General features: G+C 49.0%; 1 protein-coding gene across 3 annotated transcripts in view; it reads left to right on the top strand.

The window, feature by feature from the left end:
- srgap2 (SLIT-ROBO Rho GTPase activating protein 2) overlaps positions 1 to 22,539 on the top strand; it is a 77,288-nt gene that overhangs the window by 19,793 nt on the left and 34,956 nt on the right. For all 3 annotated transcript variants that reach the window (XM_049004271.1, XM_049004270.1, XM_049004272.1), the window contains exon 3: positions 17,799 to 17,991. In XM_049004271.1, coding sequence (XP_048860228.1) covers positions 17,799 to 17,991 — 193 coding nt within the window. The remainder of the gene's footprint in view (positions 1 to 17,798; positions 17,992 to 22,539) is intronic.

Raw genomic sequence — 22,539 nt, 5'->3', positions numbered from 1 at the left:
GGGTGTGTGTGTTTGTGTGAGATATGGGGTCAAAATGCTGGAAGTCCAAATGACCACCACTCTCGGCCTGACAAATCAGTTGGGGGCCGGTTAAAAAAAGACCATCAAATGAGCTGGGTCTCTCAGTTTCGGCGAACCTCCTGCTGGGTTTCAGCCTTATGAGCAGAATACTTAACATGTTGAGCTGCCCACGTGTGCCACTAATGGGACACGTTTTGAGTATCTTGTCCTGGAAACTTTTGCTAAGCTGCAAATTGGATTATGTGGCTTTGAATCTAATCAGGGAAGTTGGTAAGCGCGACGCAGAGGTCACCTTCAGTAATTTCGGTGTGTGTGTGTGTGTGTGTGTGTGTGTGTGTGTTTGTGTGTGTGTGTGTGAGAGAGTGTGTGTGTGTGTGTGTGTGTGTGTGTGTGATGGTCCAGAAAGGCTGGGTACACAGACCTGCATTTAAGTAACCCTGAATATTTCAGCCACATCCTGTATTTAAACCAGTCAATAATACTGGTGTTTTAAGAACTATCACCAGATAAAGTTTGTTAAAGAATATGCAGTTATTTACTGTTTCCAGAAAAACTGATGGGTTTGTACCAAGTCTGCATGACTGTTTTCACACGGGCTGGGCTCTTACAAATGATATCGATAGAGAAAAAGAACGAATGTGTTGTCCAAATTCGTGTGGAAGGCTGATCGACTGCCATTCTGAAACCACAGTCAGAGCGCCACATAAATGAGCCCGGCAACGTGCAGCACGCTCCTTTCCCTCAGCCCTAAGGGAAGTTTGTTGGCATGGATTGGCTGCTGCGCGTCTCAGGTGGTTGAGCTTTCCTCTGTGTCTGATCCTAGTAGAGGGAGTCAATGTTACTTGTGATGGTCCTCTGGCCCTGCCTCTGTCCTCCCCCATGTTACTGACAACTGTTTTGAAGTCTTGTGCCTGTTACACATGCCAACCGGAATGCTCTTAGCAAATTGAGGGGCCGCCGTGTGCATGACTGACCTGCTGCATCCCTGTGACCTGCATGTCTGGTCTCCCCGTAACCTGTGTGGCCACGAAGCCTCCTCATGTGTGTCTGACTGCGGCCTTCCCGTAAGCTGCGGGGCCGCCTTGTGCGTGTCTGACTGCGGCCTTCCCGTAAGCTGCGGGGCCGCCTTGTGCGTGTCTGACTGCGGCCTTCCCGTAACCTGCGGGGCCGCCTCGTGCGTGTCTGACTGCGGCCTTCCCGTAACCTGCGGGGCCGCCTCGTGCGTGTCTGACTGCGGCCTTCCCGTAACCTGCGGGGCCGCCTCGTGCGTGTCTGACTGCGGCCTTCCCGTAACCTGCGGGGCCGCCTCGTGCGTGTCTGACTGCGGCCTTCCCGTAACCTGCGGGGCCGCCTCGTGCGTGTCTGACTGCGGCCTTCCCGTAACCTGCGGGGCCGCCTCGTGCGTGTCTGACTGCGGCCTTCCCGTAACCTGCAGGATTGGTGTGTGTTTGCTTCCAACGAAGCCTAAAGGGTTGGGCTCTCTCCCCAGAATGACTGGGATGTGTGATTTGCTAATTCATGTGTGGGGGTGGAGAGTATGATGCCATAGCTGCTCCGCCTCCCCTGTGCCTGATGCGTTGTGTCAGACACTGGCAGGCCTCCCTTCAGAATTAACTCCCATCCTCAGAGAGTCTGGCTGCCCACCTGCTGCGTTGGAGATCACGCCGGAATGTGTTGATATCCGGTCTCTCGTCTGTCCCTGGTGGGCTCGGCATGAGGAAGATCCGGCATTGTCTTCCTTAAGCCCCTTCGGATTGGCGGCCCCAGTAGGCTGCCGGCTCCGGCTTCCTCGGGAAGTGGAGCTCTGCGATTAAATGGGGGTAGTTGGGGGGGTCGGGGGGCATTTCCTTGATCCACCACATGTTGTATTTCCCCTGAGCGGAAGGCCTTCCTGGCTCATTTTGGACATCTCAAGGTGATGGTAGCGCTTCAGTTTGTCGTTTGTGCAAAAACAGCTTTATCTGCAGAAGGGGGCTCCAACTAGGGGTGGGGGGAAGGTCAGGTACCAGCTTTCTCCCTCCCCCCGCCACATCGATATGACCTTCGCGGCTCCTTTGAAGAGGGTAATGGATTAACCCTCAGCTACAGGGTGCCTGCAGCTTTGGGGGCTGGGGGCTGTCTGGCCTGCATCATTAATCATTGCTAAGGTGTCCCCTCGCAAGCTTTTTGATTCTGACCAGCAGTGCTGGAGGATGACTCAGACTTTTTCAGGGGACCTGGACTACGAGGAAGACCTGCCAAGCATGTAGAGCGGCGGTGTCGCTATGCCGCATGCTACGCCGCATTGGTGCAGCCCAGAATGATCCCACAGTTGGTTGCCCACTCTGCTGCGGCGGCTACGCTTAGTCCCGGGGAAGTGTAGGCAGCAAGATGAGCTTGCAGTGTGATGGTGCCAGAATCACCTGATTTTCTGTATTTGCAGTCCTAAAATAAAAAAGAGAGGAGAAAATTCTAGAGCCCTCCAACACTCATCCCAGCACTGCTTTCCAAGCTCGTAGCATTTGTGGTGGGCTGGGGGGAGTTTTCCAGACGCTTGCAGGTGCTACAGTAAGGAGCAGCTGGGCTGCCACCATGCAGAACTCAACACGTCACTCCTGGACGGTGCAAGTGTATCATGCTGTGTTTGCAGCACCTGGCTCAATTAATGCCAAATCTGTGGAACATGGCGTAATGCTATTTTATTAAACAGACGCTGCTTGGGCCGGACTCCTCTGCAGGTAGTAGAACATCATCCTCGCTGGTGCTGATCCAATGTGCTAAAACAGAGTTGACTCTAAGGTGACTCTCAATGGCGACTGCAATGCCAACAGGCCGATGAGGATTCAGACGGCATGGAGGAATGTCCTCATCAGTTAAGGGGATCCAGCAAGCGTGTTCAGATGCCTATCTCCAGCCTTCGCGCGGCACGACCTGCCTGCTTCTAAAAACTCATTGCAGGGCAGTGCCAACAGCTTAACGCTGTACTTCAGTTGGATGAACTAAGTAAGCCTCGGCTATTGCCCACCCCAGTCCCACCAGTTTTAAACAGAAAATTTAAATGTTTGCTGCAGAAATGTCGAGTGCTGTGTAAATCCTCCAGATTCTTCCCGCCGCTGTGGTTCTCTTTCTAGTAATCATCTTGTAGATTAGTTTCCGCTTATCTCCCGCTCGGCATATGTTCTCTCGGCACATCGCCACAATACCTCTCGCTATCTTGGAGCCCATGCGGGGAGGGGAGATACTGGCGCCCATGGCCCGCAGGAGCTGTCGCTTTGACCTCGGCGCGTAGCAAATCGCCTTTGAACGGGACTTATTGTAAGACAGCAGCTGCAATATTGCCGTGACTCGTTTTCCCCGTTGTCAGGGCATACTGGGCTGCGCCTCGCAAGTGTGTCACCACTGCCCTCTTTAGCGTGACAAAACCTGAAGGTCCGGACTCCAGCAACCATCCGGGTCAGAGACTGCTGTCAGCCAGGCTTTGTGACACGCGTTCCGTGATTGGCTGAATGGCATGAAGTCATCGCACACTCACTCTTCACAGAACAGTGGTTCTCAGTAAACGTAGTAACAATGAAATGGCATGAAGAACAAAAGTCTAATTGTCTCGGCTGCGGTTTCTCTAAAGGGGCCTAGAGCCACCCGGCTGAAAAATGTTACTGTTTAAATATCCAAGGGCTCCATCGCTAGCTGTGTTGACTACTCACATAGCAATAGTCCTTTGGTGTCACATATGTAGTTAGTCACCATAACCAAGGTAGCCTTTCAGCCTTTGGTTTGCTTTTCTTTTTAACCGCAAACATGCGCATCTGAGTTCCTGTGGGAATAAAAAAATCTGCCATTGATTGGCCTTGCTCAGCTTTCTTCTCGCGTAGTGTGATGGGAGAACGATGACGTAAGTTCCACTTGCTGACAAGTCATGGAAGCATCTTCATGATGTCGTTTGTTTTTAGCTGCCTGCCCAAAACTGATCTGCTTACTTGCCTGTAATTGCAGTGACCTTGATTGAGGGGGGCGGGGGGTATCCTCTCTCAGCCTTCCTTTTGCCCTTTGGGAGGAATCCATGGCTTGTGGTGAGTTCAGCTGTCCTGCCGTGAGCTTCTGAAATCTGCTGTGATTGTGTAGCACTCGACTGGCTTGACGTACGGCACAGACCTGTTCGGTCTGTTTCTTTGTATTGCTTGGGCCTGGTCTGGCTATGTCTTTAGTGCTGTTTGCTACTGCACAAAATAACAAAAGTGTGGTCTTGGCAGGACTTGAGGCATTTCAGTGTTCAGTATAAAATGACCTGGGGAGACATTTGGTGGTTTTATTTACTTTTTTTTTTTTTTTTTTAAAGGACAATATTATCTCTGAGTTGCAGGGAAAGTAACTGTTGAAGCAGTGTTCTCGCTCTAGGGCTTTTATAATGAAATAACTCTTCAATTCAAGGTATGCTTTTTCCACAGTATTGCTTCATAATTACACCCCCCCCCCCCCCCCCCCCCCGTGATAATACTAAAATGAATGAAAAAACAGCCGAATTCAGCCAGCACAGGTTTTTTTTAATGAGAGATTGCTGCTGTCTGGGTATCTGCATTGCACAACTGTTCCTGTGCTTTGAGGAACAGAGTTGGGTCATCGCCTCTCCTGTTAAAGGTCTTTTTAAGGAGTCCTCATACTGGCTTTCAGTACTTCCCGAGAGACCTAAGAAAAAAATGAGTGACAGTTTGACTTCTGAGAGCTTGTACCCCTGCGACAGAACAATAGATGGCCATCACCGGCCCTTTAGCTGCTTCTGTTAGTTTGCTGGCCATAAGCGTGGTTTCTAATGCCTCTGTTATGCAGTGCTTGTCTGGGGCTGGTGTGTGGCTTTGTGGGTTAGGCTGCAGTTCAGAGATCAGGTCAATGGTTCAAAATCCCACGGTTGGCAGAGCGATTTCACCGTTAGGCCCCTGAGCAAGTGGCTTAACCTCAGTTGCTGCATGGGCTGTCCATCCCTGCTTTTGCAATTGTGTGCCACTGTGGATAAGTGTCTGCTAAATAAAATGTATATATCTATGTCAACATTAAAGTGAATCTCGCAATAACTTTCAATTTGTGCTACTGTATAATTTGACGTAACTGAACAGCCTTCTGCTTATGGTGCCTGGCTTCTCTTGCTCCTGGTGGACCTCTGGGCCTTGCGTGGGTGGGAGAATTTTGAGGGACTACGGATTTCCCGGTGTCTGTGGTGGTAGCCGAGTAGCCACCTGGCTCCGCCGACTGCCTCGGTGGCAGCGGTCATAATCCTCTCCGTGGCCGTGTGTTCACATGCAGAGAGCTTAATGAGATCCGTTATCTCCAGTGAGGGCCAGAGGGCAGCACTTGCCCTACCTGCAGTCCCCCATGGGGAGGGTGATCCCCGTAGCCCCTGGCAAATCTGTGAGTCTTAGTCTCTACAACCTAGGTGATCTTTAGTGACGTTTGTGCCAGATGTGAAAATGGCTAACGATAGATTTGTAAAACAATGTCAGATAAAGATTCTCCATTCCATATATAAATGGATGTGACTTAACACTTTACGCTCCAGAAAGGCTGTGATAGAACAGTTTTTAGTCCTTCGAAGAGCAGTTGAATTCTCCTTATCAAGTTTGGCGGGAATAAAGGTAAGAGAAACCAAGGTTTCCGACTTCAAAAGACTGGCTTCTGTAGTCTCAACGTGCCACTAATGTATCCCTTGCATGTTTTGCATTCCAACATCATAGCTTCCCCAAATCTCAAAGGCCTGCACATCATTACCACCTGTCCAGAAGGTCTACCTGAAGATCCATGGGTTACTTGAAGGTCACAGTCTCCACCCTCCGCAAATTCCTCTTCATTAGTACTTGAAGTGCTTCTGTCACACTGTGCCACCATTAGACTGAGCGAGAATGAGGGGGTCACAAGATGCACGCCATTGTCCAAACTTGTCCTTTGAATCCTCTGTCATTTATATTTGCATCTTATGGTGTGAGACGTTCCTCTCTCTGCCAGACTGCACTTCGCCGCTGAGACAGCGTCCATTTGAGTAAGGGGGAAGTGAGAGTTAGAGACGATGGTGTGTGCCAACTTTAGCTGCGACTTGAGTCAGGTTGGTGATTTTCAGCTGAATCGAAAGCAGCAGTGATCACAAGGCCCATGTTTGGACTTAACTCTTGCCTACCAAAGCCCAGCACCCTGACCTTCATTCCCCACCCTGCTGTAAACCCTATTGCTCTGATTTCCTTGTGCCAATCAGTCACAATCCTCTGGGGATCTCAGTGCCACAGACCCTCCATCCTCACTAGTTTTCACTCTTTCATCTTAACAGACATGCGGCGTAAAGTAGATACTTAGTTGCGTCTGATTTGGATTTGGTGCATGAGTGATGTTTTCTGTCGTCGTCTTGCCATTGGAAGTTTTTTTTTGGGGGGGGGGGGGGTTAGCAGATACAGACAAAAGTCACCTACTTCTCAGGGTTCTCCTGGACATGGCTGAACGCGTGCCTCCGTACATCTCCTCCCACAGCACTGTCTCTCTGCTGGAGTCCACTGCACCATCTGGCGTCCGTCCCGGCGCGGGCTAAATTTGAGCTCTTCTCCTGGGCACGAGCGACACTGGGATGGCCAGACTGCACTGCAGATGGTGGTTTCTGCTGCTTGCGGGCATAGGGTACCAGCGCTGAGAGAGCCTGCCCTGGGGTCTTGTCTGTGACTGACGGTGCCAGTTACAAAAGAAACTTCGTAGCCTAGTAAGGGCATAAAAGTCATCAAAACCTCCAGAAAGCACCTTCACATGGGACCAATTGTGTAGCATTAACATGTTTGTGTGTGCTTGGTTATAGTAGGTTGTGGGTTGCACGGTTCTTTGTTATCTTGTCTGCTTTACAAATGGTCTTTGGTCAGCAGTACAGTTTTCCATTAAGTCCCTTGATGGGACTTTCTCTTCTCCCTAAACCTCTGCACGCTGTCCGCAGAGAATCTCTAATGCCAGGCACAGTATAGTTCGCGGATTGTGTCCAGCAGAGCATTTCACCCCGCAAGCTAAATATGAACTGCAGACTAAAAGCTGGAGCGAGTGGGTGGGGGATTGGGGGGGGGGGAAGGGGGGGGAAGGGGGGGGCACTGGTTGAGCATGGGGGAAAAAAAGTACAAAAATCAAAAATCGTGTCATTGGATGGAGTGGAGTGTTTAATTATGGTCTACGTCAAACCAATTAGTCGGTGTTTCTCGGTTCAGGGTGCCGACCTGTCACCTCCTCCTGTTTCAGACTTGCACCTCCTGGATGGTATGATGAGGGCATGTCGCTTCCTTTATGGCTGGGAGTTGGAAGGCTGGGGGGGAGGGTAGTGTTGTCCCCTCCATCTTCATTTGCTGCCAATCCCCATCTGGAGCGAGTTAGTGAGGTTGATGGGCTTTTATCTGTTTACAGCCCCTCAGTCTGATTTATTGGATTTTAAAGGATATAACCCCCCCCCCCCAAGCTTAGTCTGAGTGAGGGTTGGATATGGCCTTGGTTACCTTTTTGAATAATCACCCATTTAATGGTTTCCCCCCAATATACACAAATAAGGTATCTACAAAGCAAGGCCAGTGATCTGACCAAAATTAGTGTTTGCATGACCCCCCCCCCCCCCCCATTCCAAGAGGTCTGGGTTTTAAGGTAAAATGCCTGTCTGGGGCTGGTGTGTGGCAGACCCCCATAAGGGATTTTTGCATGATCCTGAATGTGTTGGTGTTGAGGTAGTAGGTTGTATGGACATGTCCTGACAGTTGACACCGTTTTGTGGCTCAGACTTGTTTGTGTTGTGTTGACAACAGCTGGCTGAAGACTGGCTACCGCTGGGCCTTGTCCTACAGGATGAGGTCTCATTTATGAGTTTTCTGTTTTACCTGCAGCAGAAACCCAGCTGAGATGCGGAGGCTTTAACCGCCCTGTTGGTCATTGGCGAATCCATGCAGAGGTGTTTACAAAAGCAAGCCCTAGCAACCTCGTCCTTCCAGCGGCCTTGTTTGTACACTGCTGGGCCGGGCTGCATTCCTCAGAGTCATTTGGTCGGTACCGTGGGTCGGATGCCTCAATGCGCCGCTTCTTGCGGCAGTAAATGGCCTATTGTTGTCCTACGTTAAAGGCTTTTCAGCGCAATAAATCTGCGGGTGAGGCTTTATTTCGCTGTCATTGTTTGCCGCGTCTGGTGCGTGTCCGGCCGTGTGAGCGCGCTCACGTTGGGGAACTGAATGACACGGGGCCGTCGCAGCTTCTGCTCTGCCTCCCGGTGAGGTCAGAAAATGTTGCATTATTCTCCTCCTGTATTTACACTGTAACTGATCATTCCAGGTTCGTTGCATTGCTGAAAATGTGGACAGACTTGATCGTTGTCGCCCCTGTGACTACTACCCTAGCCAATAAGCATGAAGTATTCAGGCGTACACAGCTTATTGACCCAGAGATATTTCCAGCTAATTCCATATTTGGGGTTACATTTTATAACAAGTTCCACATTATGGGAGCCCGTCATTAATAGAAAGACTGCTGAAAATGGGACTGCAGGAGCAACGTGGCCAGCAGTAGGTGCCCCCATGCAATAAGCCCCAACCTTCAGTTTAACTGTCTCAGGAGTATCGGTGTCCTGTGTCCTTCCTGGAGCGTTATTGTTAACCGTGCCACCTGAGGCTGTGATAATGAGAAGGTCTGAAAGAAGAGACAGATCTTCCTGAGGGTCGGATCTGAAAGAGGACTTTGAGGTGGTGTTACCACCCCCACCCCGACACACTTCCTCTTCAGTGGGTAGTCAGAGGGATCCAACCAGGCACATGTAGACCAGTGCCATTTTTAACTGTAGTTTTTATGGTCTGTATTTAGGGCTTCAGCTGTCTTGATGTCTTAAGTGAGAGTGTTTTGAAAATATAAAACACTCGCTTCCACAATTTATTGTGGAAATGCTGGTTTAGCATATTACTAGTGGAATATTGAACTAGGATCACATTAGTTAAGTTGCTGTAGCTGGTAGCAAGTCAGCTTTATTTTTATGAATTAACCTACATGCTTGTTTATCGATATTACTTGTTTATCGCACCTTACTGATGATGCTGAAAAATTCACCTGTGAGACCTCTGCCTTGCTTTGAGAAGTTCTGAATCCAGGCCTCTATGTCATCCTCCAGAGCTTGATTGTCAGCTAGCTCAGACGTTGCAGATTCACTGCAGACATTGTGGGCCAATTTCGCCACGCCTGGTGCCCCTCCAAGCCTTCTAAACCTTGTGAGGCCTTTCTGGCCAGCTTCCTTTCTGTGACACGGTTCCCCGGCTGCCTTTCTCGCCTGGAGCGGCCTGCTCGTTAACCTGCAGCGGCGTGCCCCGCCGCAGAGTGCGGCCCGGCGCTTTGTCAGCATATCTGCTGGTTCAGCGATGTTCTCTGAGAAAGATGCAAAAGTGTTGCATCAGCCGCTCGCAGTGTTGAGAGCCGGCCCTGGACAGAGCCTTGCATTCCTGCCCCTGGTTCCATTCGCTGCCGCCGTATGGAGAACAGGTTCCGTGGCGGGAGGCATCCGCGCTTGATGGAAGGTGGCGCACATTGAACAGCAGCCCATCGGGTCACCTGTCCAGTCCCTTGGCTGTGCCCCCCCCCCCCCCCCCCCCCCTGTACCAAAACGTCATCCTGGGAACATCAATTGGCAGCATGTGTCATACTAGTATGGGATCTGGGCTTGTAGTGAGAGAAACCCCTCGTTGGATTGATGGCTCGGTGTGAAGCAGCGTGTGATAGGAATCAGGGTGCCTGCTGGGAAGGTGCGGTAAAGGGCTCGTCAGGAACGGGGTGGTGCAGTAGCTATCCCGCTCGGATGCCTCCTCCACCTTCCGCTCCACCCCCAGCGTGATACAGGAACGTAGCAGTGTGTGATCCTGAAGCCTCGAGCTTGTCCTGTCCTGTCAGCCAAGAGATGGACATTCGTAGTGAAACGGAGGAATCTCTGTGCTCCCGTTCTTCTTGTTTCCTTCCTTCCTCCCCCCCAGTTTTGGAGAAGATGAGCGTTTCCATGGCAATGCTCCTGATTATGGTAATTGTGAGGGAAAAGCTCTGATAATTTCCTGTCTGCTTTCATTTATTTTGGCACGTTAAGCGTATCCTTCTTTGTTTCACCTTTGCAGAGCTTGATTTAGCAGTGTCAGAAAGCCGGTCCCTTATTATTTTATTGTCTTTTTTTTTTTCGCTAAATGCCATTATTCCCCTTCAGTTCTGTCAGCAGAGTGAGTGATGCCGCTTGTTTATGCCTGTAATTGATTTCATCTGAAGAATTTTGGCAGTTGCCCAGCTGCTGAACCCTGATTTTATTATTATTTTTTTGGAGTGCTCGAGGGTGATCTCACTCCCGTGACTTCCTCGTACACACTCCCGCACTTTCGGATGGTGTGATCTCTGCTTCCTCATACAAAACTGAGCCGGCACCGTGAGCAAAAACCCACCGAGAGAAACCTAAATTCAAAATGGAGTTTCTTCATTCCATCCATAGTTGTGCACCGCTGCTCGCTGAAACTGTATCTGCACCTCCCCTTCCCCCTGCTCCTCCTCCTCCCCCTTCCCAAAGAATGCGTCTCTCATTGCAGGATTAAGTCTGGCATGTCTGGAACTAATAGATTCCACCCTGTTGAGGAATCTTATTAGAGAAACACACCAGGCCGGCAGCCCAAGGCCACGGGAAAGTGTCACAGGATCTGCCTTCCCACCATGTGCTCTCGCATCCAATCAGAGCCTGGGCAGGTCATGGGTCACGGATACCGAGTGTCGGCTGCTGTTCGCCTGCCCCCTGCCCGGATCCTACCCCCTCATGGGTCAGATGGACTTAGGAAGCAGGGCCTCCTGCCTTCTGGGGAAGTATCTGTCCACCCAGCTCTGCGCCCCCCCCCCCCCCCCCCCCCCCATTTCATGCTCCAGCTTGGAGGCCGATCCTGCCGGTTTCCTGTGACTCTCTCCCCGTCAGCCTCATAAAGTCGGGGTGCCTGTAGGGTGGGGAGGGGCACGGCATCCTGTTTTTGGAGATGAATAACGATATTCTTCAGAGCTGGCGCAGTGACACAGTCTCTCTCCGGGAGTCGCAGTCCCACAATCCTCTGGAAAAAGCGTGAGCCCATTGTCTTCCTCTCTTTTATTTTTGGAATTTTGTTGTTTTTTTTCCCCTCCTCTTTTTTTCCCTCCGAGTTTTATACGTTTGCAGGACAATAGTAAGACTCAGAGCTGCACAATGGTGTTTGAGTCCCTCCCCTCCGCTCTCTTTCCTCTGCACTAACACACACCCTGGTCACTAGACAAAGGAAAGGCTTCATAATAAAGAATAACAACTGGTTCTCGGCTGAAGAATGCCTGCATATCCTGCCCCTTCTCTCTGAGGCTGGGGGTTGGTCGCGTGGTTGTACGGTCGTCATTCGGTTACGTTCTCGAACGGATGAAGCTATGTATGTAGATCGCACAGTGGGTCCAAGAGGAATGTTTCACTGTGTACTGGGATGACTTAAGTGTTACTGGACTTAACAAATGTTCTTTGATTTAATAATAAGTATAGCAAAATCCTAACAAGTCTATTATTGTAGCTTCCATGGAACATTAAAAAATGGCTCTTGTTGACATGGGGTGAAGTTGGGATTTGCACCCCTACAGACAAAAAGACAGACCTGTGCGAGAATTAATTGCAAAGTCGCACTGGCCATTGGGGTGAGGCGTCCCCCCGGGGCCCGAAGCCTCCTTCAGTGTTCGGTGGGTGACCTAACATATAGCAACATCACTATACCAGCCCTTCCGAATGACTCGTTGTCACGTGGTAGTCATTAACTAGGGATTTTCCAGGCACTGTGACCGGTATTGCTTACAATATTTTCCATTCGGCCAAGTTCATCCATTTCGGGAGGGTTTGTAAAGGATTCAATGGATCTTACGATCTGCCCATATTGTGCGGGGTTATTCTCTGTAGCTCAGGAAATTGTCATCATTAGGAATTTCGTTGAGACGTTTATGACCTCTGTCTCCTAAAACACTCTTGGTAAATTTCATGGCGTGTTGTAGGATTTTTTTCTCTCTTTATGGTTAAATGTCTCATCACATGAAAAGATGGTGAGCATGGAGGCAGAATACCACAAAGCGGGATGCATGCAGACATGGTGTTTCAAAGTCCTCCACGTCCGTTTACGCTTCTCCACGTCATGGTCTGTTGTCAAGTGTCTGCTGCCAACCCCTGTGAGATGACTCATATGAAAATTACTGGGTAGTGATGTTTGTCTGCGTGGAGTGTTGACGATGCAATAAGTGTTTACATCTATGGAACACTGTAGTCCTCCTTGAGGGTGATGGGGTTGTGGTGGGAATTCTCAATGGCTCTCCCCCTCCACCACGACCTCTTACCAGAAGCAAAGCCTTGCCACAGTCATGCTGATTTGCGGCATTGGGGTCAGAGGTCAGCCAGTTCCCCTTCATCTGCGGTGCAGTAGCCATGGTGGCTGTTCCAGCCACCTCTACCCTTCCAACTGTGGCCCAGTAATGGGATGTGACAGATCTGGGGTGAGCAATAGGCGTAAAATGCACCGATTGGCAGCCGGGTGAAATTCACCAGGGGAGACGGGACCCAGGGGACCGACCTTGATGTCAGTATTCGGTGCTGGAGATTGTTGACATGTTCCAATGTGAACTTAACTGTCGGAGCAGCCAGAACATTGTTGACAGTACAAGTGTTCTTTATCTGTTCTTGACTTGGCATGTTTTATGTTTGTCCTAACAGAAGTCCAATCGATAATGTGTTCAGAGGACAATGTACACGCAAACAAAATGTCAGAAGAGATGGCTGGGCGGGAAAAGTGGGCCACCAGTTATTTTTAATCTTTTCTTGTAACAAGTTTTCCGGCTCTGGTTTACCAGGGAAGAGGCGGCTCTCGCCGTCTCCCTATGTTGACCAGATGTGTGAGAGAACATCTGGGTGGAGGTCTGTCTGCAGGAACTCCATATGCGCTTAACTTGTGAACTCGTTTGGCAAGTGCATGCTCAAGGATGGGGGGGGGGGGTGGTGGTGGGGCTCATTTAATTGTACTCATTATTTGAAGAATGTCATATCACAGTGCCAATGCTGGTAGTTATCCCCTTAAAGAAGAACCGAAGAACTTTGAATCATGTTATGATGTAAAATGGTGCCAGTACAGTATTTGTAGCCCAGGGTCTTCACAAGAGTAAATAGAGGTGCATAGTTTGAGCGTGAGATGGACTCGTTGCTCTCTCTGTGTCGGCCACAGAAATCAGGCTCAGGTGCCAGAAGCATCACACACCTCTCATAACAATGTCCTCGCAGGAGCCCAATGTGGCTTTCTGGGCAGGAGCTACCAGTCCCTGCTCCTTGCGTGCTGGAGAGCTGCAGGTTCCTGTCTGGTTTTTAACCTGAAACACCAAATAGTGCCTTGCAGACAGAATCCTGTCAAACAGGATTGTCCCCCAGCCTTGTCCCCCTGTCCTCTTAAACTCTGCGGATGTCCCAGGTTGCAGTTCTGCATCGTGCTTCCGCTGCCTGTAAACCGAGAAACCAGCTACTCTTCAGCAGTGTGGCTATTATAGAGCAGACTAAATAAAGCATCAAAGTGGAGGACCTCTGTGCAGCCGCCCCCCGAGCAGCCTGGTCTGAAGCTTGGCGGCCCCCCCACGTGGCTTTCGGCCGTCTGTCCAGATCCTCAATAATTCATGAGTCTCTGGTGCTGGAGGAAATCCCAGCTTCCACGGGTTGCTTCTGAGACGGACTTAAAGACCTAATGAGCGACTGATGAAGGTCGTGCTTAATTAAATTATAAGTCGGTCTGCACACTATTGTAAATATTTCAAATCACATGTGACTTTTTTGCAATAATATATAAAACAAAAAAAGGAGTTGAAAATACCCAAAATAACCTATAGCCAAATAGAATTTATCCACTGTAGAGTCTGTCTGATAAGTTGATGGTGTTTCAGCCGACAAATCACTTCCTTTTTCTGAATTTTCCACATCGTCTCTTTGTCTTTGTGACCAATTCTTGTTCACTTTTCTTCTCCTCACCCATTTTGTGAAATCCTTCCAAGTCCAAAAGCAAGGGCTGATGATGATGGTCTCGGAGAGCACAGGCAGAGCTCCTGCAAAAGCTGTGGCATTAAATCTTAACCTGATTTTGTTTTTTTTGTTTTTTTTTTTTACTGTATAATATATAATCTTGAAATGAAATAATTGCAAAGCTTGCTAAGTTTTGTTTCCTATGACAGAGTGAAAATGTTTTAGTGACACCTATTCATCACCACTCAGCAAATTTCATCGGCGCAATTTCAAAGTACTGGAATAGTGATGCTTTTGAAAATACTGTATTTTCCGTGGTAAAATATTCCAACAGTATAATGGTATGAAAAATAAGATGCTGCTTAAGCTTAATCTGAACCCATCTGACTGTCACGGTGCTTGCAATGTGACAATCGCATGTGCTTAACATCCAGTGTCGATATTAACATTGCACATTCGGCAGGCCTAGTCCCACGTATATTAGCAGTGGTTTGTGGGGGCTTTTCTCCTGCCCACGCCTTTAGTCCAGTTTCACTTTCACTCTATTTAATTTCCCAGAAACTTGGAATGGTTTCACAGAATGCTATTAAAGAAACAACATGGGATTTTTTTTTATTTTTTATTGGGTGATATTTTACACAGAAAGAAGAAGTGTTGCAATTTTAGCCAATCACATTGCTTTCATTTATGACACTGGAAGTTTCAAGGTCTTGGAATTTTTTCTGAAAAGGAGAAGTTAACCCTGCTGCAAGACTGCATCAGTCGTTAATATGTGAAGGCTGGAACTGCAGTGATTGGTACACTTGACTCACTGCCCTTGCTTCTCTGGATTGTAAATTTGCATTGCATTCCCTACACTTGCATGATTCGGGATTACCCAACACAGGTTTGGACACGGACATCTGTTACTTGGTTGTTAGTGGGATGGTGGCACACCCCCGTTGTTAAAAGGTCCTCTTCCTTTTGAGACCACTTCACAGCATTTCCTGCAGAGCCCGCTTGCGTCATTCCGACTAACCTGAGCGGATCGAGACTATAATCTGATAGCAATGTGGTTTTGCTGGTCCGCATCTGGCTCTTTAGAGTACGCGCTGTTCTTACCGGGCCAATTTGCTAATTTTAGGGCTGGTGGTTGTCACTTGTGACATGTGGATGATTGAGAATGTGATCAGATCTGTCTTGGCTGTAGGAAAGGTGTCTTTATCCTGCTTCAGCTATTATAGTTGTAATGTCTAGACCCCAAGCAGATGCTTGGTTTTCTGTTTAAATGGACATCCGATGTTGACTCATTTCCTACTGACTAATATTATGTTCTGGGCCGACCAAAAGGAAAAAAGAGAAAGAGAGAAAAATGGCAGGGCGGCCAATTTGTGTTGACAAGCTGTAGCCGAGAGGGGTTTTGTCAGAGTGGAGGATGGTCATTTTCAGGAGGATCAGGCTCATTCTCGATGAAAACAAAGCAGATGCTACTTGAAGACCCTCGAGGTGGTCGCTTTGTCATCTGAGGAATGCCATCCATTGTCTTGTCATCTAACACGGTTTATGTATAAAACAATGACATCCTTGCAGAAAAATGCATATGAATTATGTCATATTTCCGTGTCTTCAGAAAACATGTTGGTATGGGAGAACCAGTTCATGAATGTGCTGTAGGACTGTGCTGCATATCGATTTTTTTATTTTTTTTTAGCCCTGGTTGCAGCCGGTGTTGCCCTCCACCACCACTGTTAAGTTTTCAGAGAAGAGTCAAAAAAATTGGCCGTAAAGGGTTGGGTCACATGAGTGACTGTGCGTAACGTGAATGCTACATCTCGGCTACTTGTTGCTTGAAAGATTTACCTGGTTTTTGCAAGAGCAATGAGGTGGAAACCTGTTTCCTTCAAAGTTGTCAGGTAAAAAAAAATCCCAGCTTCAGCTTTTCCGGGGAATGTAGCGTTTGAGACGACCTCCCCAGCAGTATTGCTTCCTGTCAGCTCCGACAGCAAGTTCTGTGAAAAGCTCAGGCGGCACCATCCCCCCCCCCCCCCCAACGCCGTCTCCATACTTAATCAGTTTCTGTCTTATCGCCGAATTTTCTAGCTAATCGGCTGCTGTGCGACAGGCTGCCGCTGCTACCCGCTGTGTGAACTTCACGCGAGGCTGGTTGCTAGGAGCGCTGGAAGCGAGGCGGCTGATTCGTCAGCATTACTGTCACTCGGATGATCTGCGGCAGAGAGGAGTTTAGACAGCAGCTGTCGCCGAATCGCTGGTGGTGCAGCAGGCTTTACTGATGAAAAACATCAAAGGGAAAAACTGTCTTCCTGGGTGGTAAAAAGAAATTTAGCATGAGACGCATGAAAATTCAACAGCGCAGTCAAAGGGCCAAGAGGAAATGCAGATTGCAGGCATCACATTACTATTAATGCTGTTTACTTGAACTCCTGTGATGTTGCCACACTATAATCAAATCCACTGGTGATATGACCAGTGTAGTACGTCACCACATCAATCATTCTGCAGAAGAGTATTTTGTGTTTAGAAATGGTAGGTGTACCCTAATTTGCCTTGAAATCATATCTACTTCCACCCATGGGATGTGAGGTTGAAATAATGTGATCCGTAGCTGAAGCCTTCTGAGGTTACTTGAATGTCATAACTCTGTTTCAGCTGACTATCTGTATTGCAAAGAGCAAATTGAAATTGAAGTGCTTCACCAAAACTGCCCTGGCTCCATGGGAATCTCTCCAGAGCCGCCATTGGTGTAACTGCAAGCTGCTGTGATTGGTCATCACCGGCGTACCAGCCCTTGGTCTCAGTTGGGTAGATGGTGTTGTGGCGTACACGCCAGGCCTCATGCTGTACAGCATGCATAGTTAAGTGTTTCTATGTGCAGCGCAGTCAAATCTGGCCGCAAGACAACATGAGACCAGTCAAATGGATTGTAAGCTCACGTCCCAGAGGAGCCCCGCTATGGCACCCTTGAGCCGAGTTAACTTAAATCCATCTTGCGTAAAAGCATGAAAGCGTGCGGTCGGTCTTGGTTGAGCGGGTATTGGACGGCGCTCAGAGCAATCTCTGTAAAATCGCGCTGCGTTCGCAGGCTGGGACGTGACTGTAAGTGTCTCTTCTTTAATTCCGTCACCTGATAACCGGTGTATCTGTCATCGAGAGTTCAGGCTACGCTCATCCCCCCCTTTTGAGGCTTTTCTTGCGTCACCATCTCGTTTTCCCCATAAACTAGGTTGAGGTTCAGCTTTGCACTGGTGCATTGAATGCAGATGAGAGGAGACGCCACCGGAATCCTGGCTCCAGATTCCTTCATGATCTCCTAAGATCTCGTAATGCCCAGCTGTAATGGTGCACCGATGGAATTTCATATCGAACGTAGATAGGAAGGATCTCGTCGTTTTAATTTGAAAGTTAAATCCAGTCAAAGGAAGTAAAGATCCTTCTACTTTGATTTATTTGCCCCAATCTGTGTTTTGCGCGTTAAGTACTGTGAACCCCTCCCACTCATCGCTGTGGTCCTGGGGGAACATTATTTCATGCGACTTTATACCTGTATATGGATGGGGTGACAACAAAGCCCACTTGAATTGACTTGAGGTGACTTGTAATGTCATGCAGACATGATGGAGATATGGGGTCTGCTTCTGGGATCTGCACTGTCTAAAGTGAAGCAGTAGGCATCTCAGTTCAGGGATTAGGGAAGCCTGTGGGCTTCTCTGTGCCATGGGGCCCCCCGTGACCTTTATCTGACCTTGTAATCTCCCACCCCACCCCCCGTTTCTGGCAGAGATCCGTGCCCAGCTGGTGGAGCAGCTGAAGTGCCTGGACCAGCAGTGCGAGCTGCGGGTGCAGCTCCTCCAGGATCTGCAGGACTTCTTCCGCAAGAAGGCCGAGATCGAGGTGGAGTACTCGCGCAACCTGGAGAAGCTGGCCGAGCGCTTCATGGCCAAGACGCGCAGCACCAAGGACCACCAGTTCAAGTAAGGAGGGCCCATTCAGACGCGGCCACGCGCCGGATAAGCTGCACCCACTCACAACTTTGGTGTCTGCTTGTAAAAACGACCCTTCATAAATGATAGAAACCAAATACGGCAGACCTTTTAAGTTATAATTAATTCATCTTCTACCAGCTTATTCTGGTCTGGGTCGTGGAGGGCCAGGAGCCTACCCTGGGCAGCCACAAGGTTGGGGACACCCTGGATGGGATGCCAGTCCCATCAAGAAATATAGAAACACAAGGAGAGCATGCAAGCTCCACGGCGCTGCACTCTGTTTGTTATAAGCAGTGTCACGCTTGCTTGCCTGTTACGTTTTATTTTTTTATGAAGTGCGTCAGCTTGCTGCAATGTGCCGCAGAATATGGCTGACTGAACACCATATGTTTTGATTTGTAAGTCACCAAAGCAGAGCTTTAACAATCTGTATATGCTACAGAGAACCTTATCCTGAATGGAAGAACTTCCTGTTTACTGGGATTGATACCCTTTATTTCTCATACATGGATATTAATTAGGCTGGAGGCTTTGAAGTAGGTAAAGTCTCTGGAAGATTATTCAGTCCATATGTACAGACCTACCTAATTATTCCTTTTTTTTTTTTGTTACCCGTCGATGGATCGTCAAATAAGCGTCTTGGTCTCGGACAAAATGCTTCTAATGATGAACAGATAATAAGAAATGTCTGGAACAGAAAGCAAACAGGTTTGCCTTTGTTTGCTGTTTTATAAGTCTGTGTTATGAGTGGCTCTTTTGCCCGATCAGCAGGATGCCGTCTGTGTTTGTGTGTGAGGTTGTGTGTATCCCTGTGTAATAAACATGCTTTTGGGGCCTGTCCTCTCCACACACCTTTTGCTTTTCATTCTTCCCCCCATCTTTTGAGTCTCTGCTGTCCCCAAACACGGCCAGGTGTCTCCGTCTCTGGCTGAAGGCTGTACTTCGGCTGGCTGCGTGATATTCCCTCCAAAAACACAAGGGGAATTGTATCATGTAATTATAGTTAATTCCACTAGCCAGGCCCTTGTCTTACTTAGGATGACTGTCACTCTGCGTCATCTTTACGACCTGTGGTGTCCGCTGGGCGCGTTCTTTCTGTGTGCTGAGGGGAGGTTCCTCGCTCTGTCCCCGAGGGCTCTGAGCTGCTCTCCTATAGGCTGAAACTCCCCGCATCACATACTCGGCTCCCCCACCTGTGCCGGGCGGTAATCCTCACCAAACGCCCTTAAGCCCGGACACCCAGAAGGCTATGGTGTGAACAGATCTGGCCTGGGGTGTTTATCTAACTTTTATCCACATATATATATATAATATACACACATACACACACACGTGATTTCTATGTCCATATGATGCTGGAGCGTATTCTAATGTAACGAGACTGGCTCTGTGTTGTGATGTCAGAGGCCCATCAAAGGAGCCAGCTTAACACGGCGCTAAGGTCTTTACCCCGCTTAAATCCACAATCCACTTTTCTGTGTTTTACTTTTGTCCTGAGTTTTGTTGTCCAGTCTGGCTGTTTCAGTGGAGGCCCCGGTTGCTGTGGGAAGCAAAGTCAAGGTTACGACGCCAGGAATAATGTGTTCAGTTTGGCGTTTTTTTTTTTTTTTTTAAACGCGATCTAAAAACACACATCTAGCTGCTAAGAGTTATTATTTTTGGCCCCAGGCTCATCCGTACAGTTGGTTTGAGTCTGCAAGCGTGTCTAAAATCCTCGCAGATACGGAGCCAGCAGGAGGTGGTCCAGGACTTAGCAAAGTTGCATCTGTTTCCTTTGTGAGACACAGATCTTAGGCAGTAAGATAAGCTGCCTCTCTTTCTGCAAACACTTACTACCCACCACGGCTATAGTTTGACTGAACTGCTTCTATTTTATTACTGGAAAAAGTAACTGTGACCTTGGACATCACGTTGATAAGTGTGTTGGTAGGGGGGGGACCGTCCCGTCTGATTTGATCCAAACTTTATTGTATTTCCATCTTCTTTTCCACACATTGCTCCTCCTCTTTCGCTCCTGTCCAGCTCTGTCTCCCTCACTCAGCCATAACTCTGATACTGAAAGTAGGAACACATGGGGGTTCGTAGGGAGGGCTTGCAGCCTCCAGGCTACCCCGACACCCCCCCCCCCAACCCCCCACCCCCCGCTGGGAGAACATGGCTCCAGCAGACAGAATGCAGGCCTGCGGCTCTGAAAGGATCCATTCAGGCCTCGGTTCCCTATCCCCTCTACGTTTGACAGGAGGGGTATTTCAGAGAAATGGTGAAGTGTGCCCCCCTGCGCGCTTTATGGAATTTTCCTCCACCCCCTCCCCCCCCCCCCCCCACCATGAGTCCATTGTTTCTCTTACCCTCTGGTTGTTTTAGGATGGTCTACAGGTCTTGATTCTCTTTCTATGGGTTTATTAACATACACAAGCTCCGATGGTTGAACCGCATTGGCAGTTTGGGAATTTGCGGTGGGGCAAAGCCGGGTCCTCTGAATATTCTACAACCCCAGCCTCCTGCCCCTGGGCATCTGCCCCCCAGGGGGCCTGCGTGTTCCCCGGATGCCGCATGTGCAGCACACACAATGCTAAGAATTTAGGGATTGCGTTCTTTCTGCGGGCCTTCAGTTTGCCCCACCCCCTTGTCAAGTATTTAGTAGCGGAGAGCGGGGGGGGGGTGGGCTCGGGGTTTTTGCTCTTTATTGGTTACTGACGTGGCCACAATGGCCTTCAGCGGCTGGGGGCAACCAGGCCTTAACTCCTATTAAGCAGCACGGTGAAGTCCAGCCTTCCTTTGATCCTCCTGGTCAGAGGGGCCTCCTGAGAATCCATGCTAAAGGCAGGCCAGCACTGAATGGGGTCTGCTGAAGCCCCCTCCCCAGAATTATCCTTGTCCCCCCCACCCCTCGCTTTCACCCTGGTTTCATTCTACTGGAATTTGTCAAATGAAATCGGTTTCACAAGGACAATAACAAAGCTGGACAGCCCACTTGCATAAAGGCAGTTCTGTTGGTCTTTGTGCTTCGAGGGACAGATGACACACGCAGAGATAAAGCCAGTTGTCGGAGGTGCTGCATGGCATGTAAAAGCTTTGTAGAGCGATACAGTCCCTGGCAGACGAACCAGCCATGAAATTTGACCCCTGTCTCACGGTATCTGTTTTGAACTCCAGGAAAACCCTGCCAGAGGGCACCATGAATAACTGAGTAAAACGCCTTGGAAAGGTAGTCGCACCCCGATCGGCAGCTGAGCAGAAGTGACACTCGGATCAGTCCTTTGTTTAGGTCGGAGAGTTAGAGGAAGCTTGTTTTATTTATTTAGAAAATAACCAAAATGACACACGTTTTTGAGAAAGCAGAGTTAGACAATGCCTTGGAGCTATTGGGGGGTTTAGGGTCTTGCTCACGGGCCTAACGGTCACATCACTCTGCCGACTCTGGGATTTGAACCAGCGGCCTTCTGATCACAGGCACAGCACCGTAACCCCAAAAATGGCAGAATTCACAAAGGCTTGAACCCATGTCCTGAACAGTGATCTCTTACCAACTGAGCTGTCCATAGCAGATCAAACGATTCAGTCTTCTGCCCTCCCAGGATGCTTATTCCAAGGTTCCAGATTCCAAGGACTCTACTTTATTCTTACTTCTTGACCCAGACTGTTTAGTTCCCAGAGTGAGGTGCTTTTTGCTGCAGTGATGCCCTTGGACCCAACATCCTCCTTCCATGTTGGACTTGTCTTCTAATGTCACAGTTGGTACATCTGTCCACACTCGGCAGGCTGCTATGGGTTGCAAAGGAACCTTGTGTTCAAATCTCCTCTCACGTTCACTTGCAGTTTCTGGGAGCAGTGTCGTTACTGTATAGCGCTGCTGCACCTGCCTGATCAAAGCAGGGTCTCTCGGTTTTACTTTCTCCAAGCACACCGTACCTGCAGGGCTCAGCTCACGTGTCCTGAGAAAGGAGGGTTTTGTGTTTTTCCTCTTGTTCGCCTCCCTCATCGGAATGCCACCTTGGCATGAAAGGCATTTCCATCGTTTTCCCCATCATTCTTGGAATGCTGTTTTCATAAGTGTGAAACTCTGAGAGCACGTGTCATGGTTCCCGCATTGCTGAACGAGCTTCTGGCATGCCCATGAGAGAACAACATCCTGAAACGGCTTTTCTCTGCACTATGAGAGGCATGAAATGCTGGGATCTCCATTGTACTTCTCCATTCTCCTACCTTTGTGACGAACAGGGACGAGCATGCGACTGCCAACAAACTCATTGTTCATTGGTCCATTTTATGAACATGTGACCATGCCTTTGTCCTGGAAGTAGTGACTCTGCAGCACTCTCTCGATAGATTGCATAACTAGAGCTTTATATTGACTGAGCAGCCGAGAGCTAATCTGAATCTGAGTCACTATCGGATTCCCATTGGGGCCTCGTGACATCCTGACCCATCTGCTCGTAGTTCTGGGGCTTTGGGCTGGACAGGATCGGTCCTCAGTGTTTTACCACACTGAGCACTCATCAGAGACACAATGTATGCTGGAGTCGTTCTTCAAAC

Source organism: Brienomyrus brachyistius, unplaced genomic scaffold, assembly GCF_023856365.1.
Source record: "Brienomyrus brachyistius isolate T26 unplaced genomic scaffold, BBRACH_0.4 scaffold100, whole genome shotgun sequence".
NCBI classification, from domain to species: domain Eukaryota; kingdom Metazoa; phylum Chordata; class Actinopteri; order Osteoglossiformes; family Mormyridae; genus Brienomyrus; species Brienomyrus brachyistius.
The sequence above is the reverse complement of the archived record's forward strand: the minus strand, read 5'-3'. Positions and strand labels throughout refer to the sequence as shown.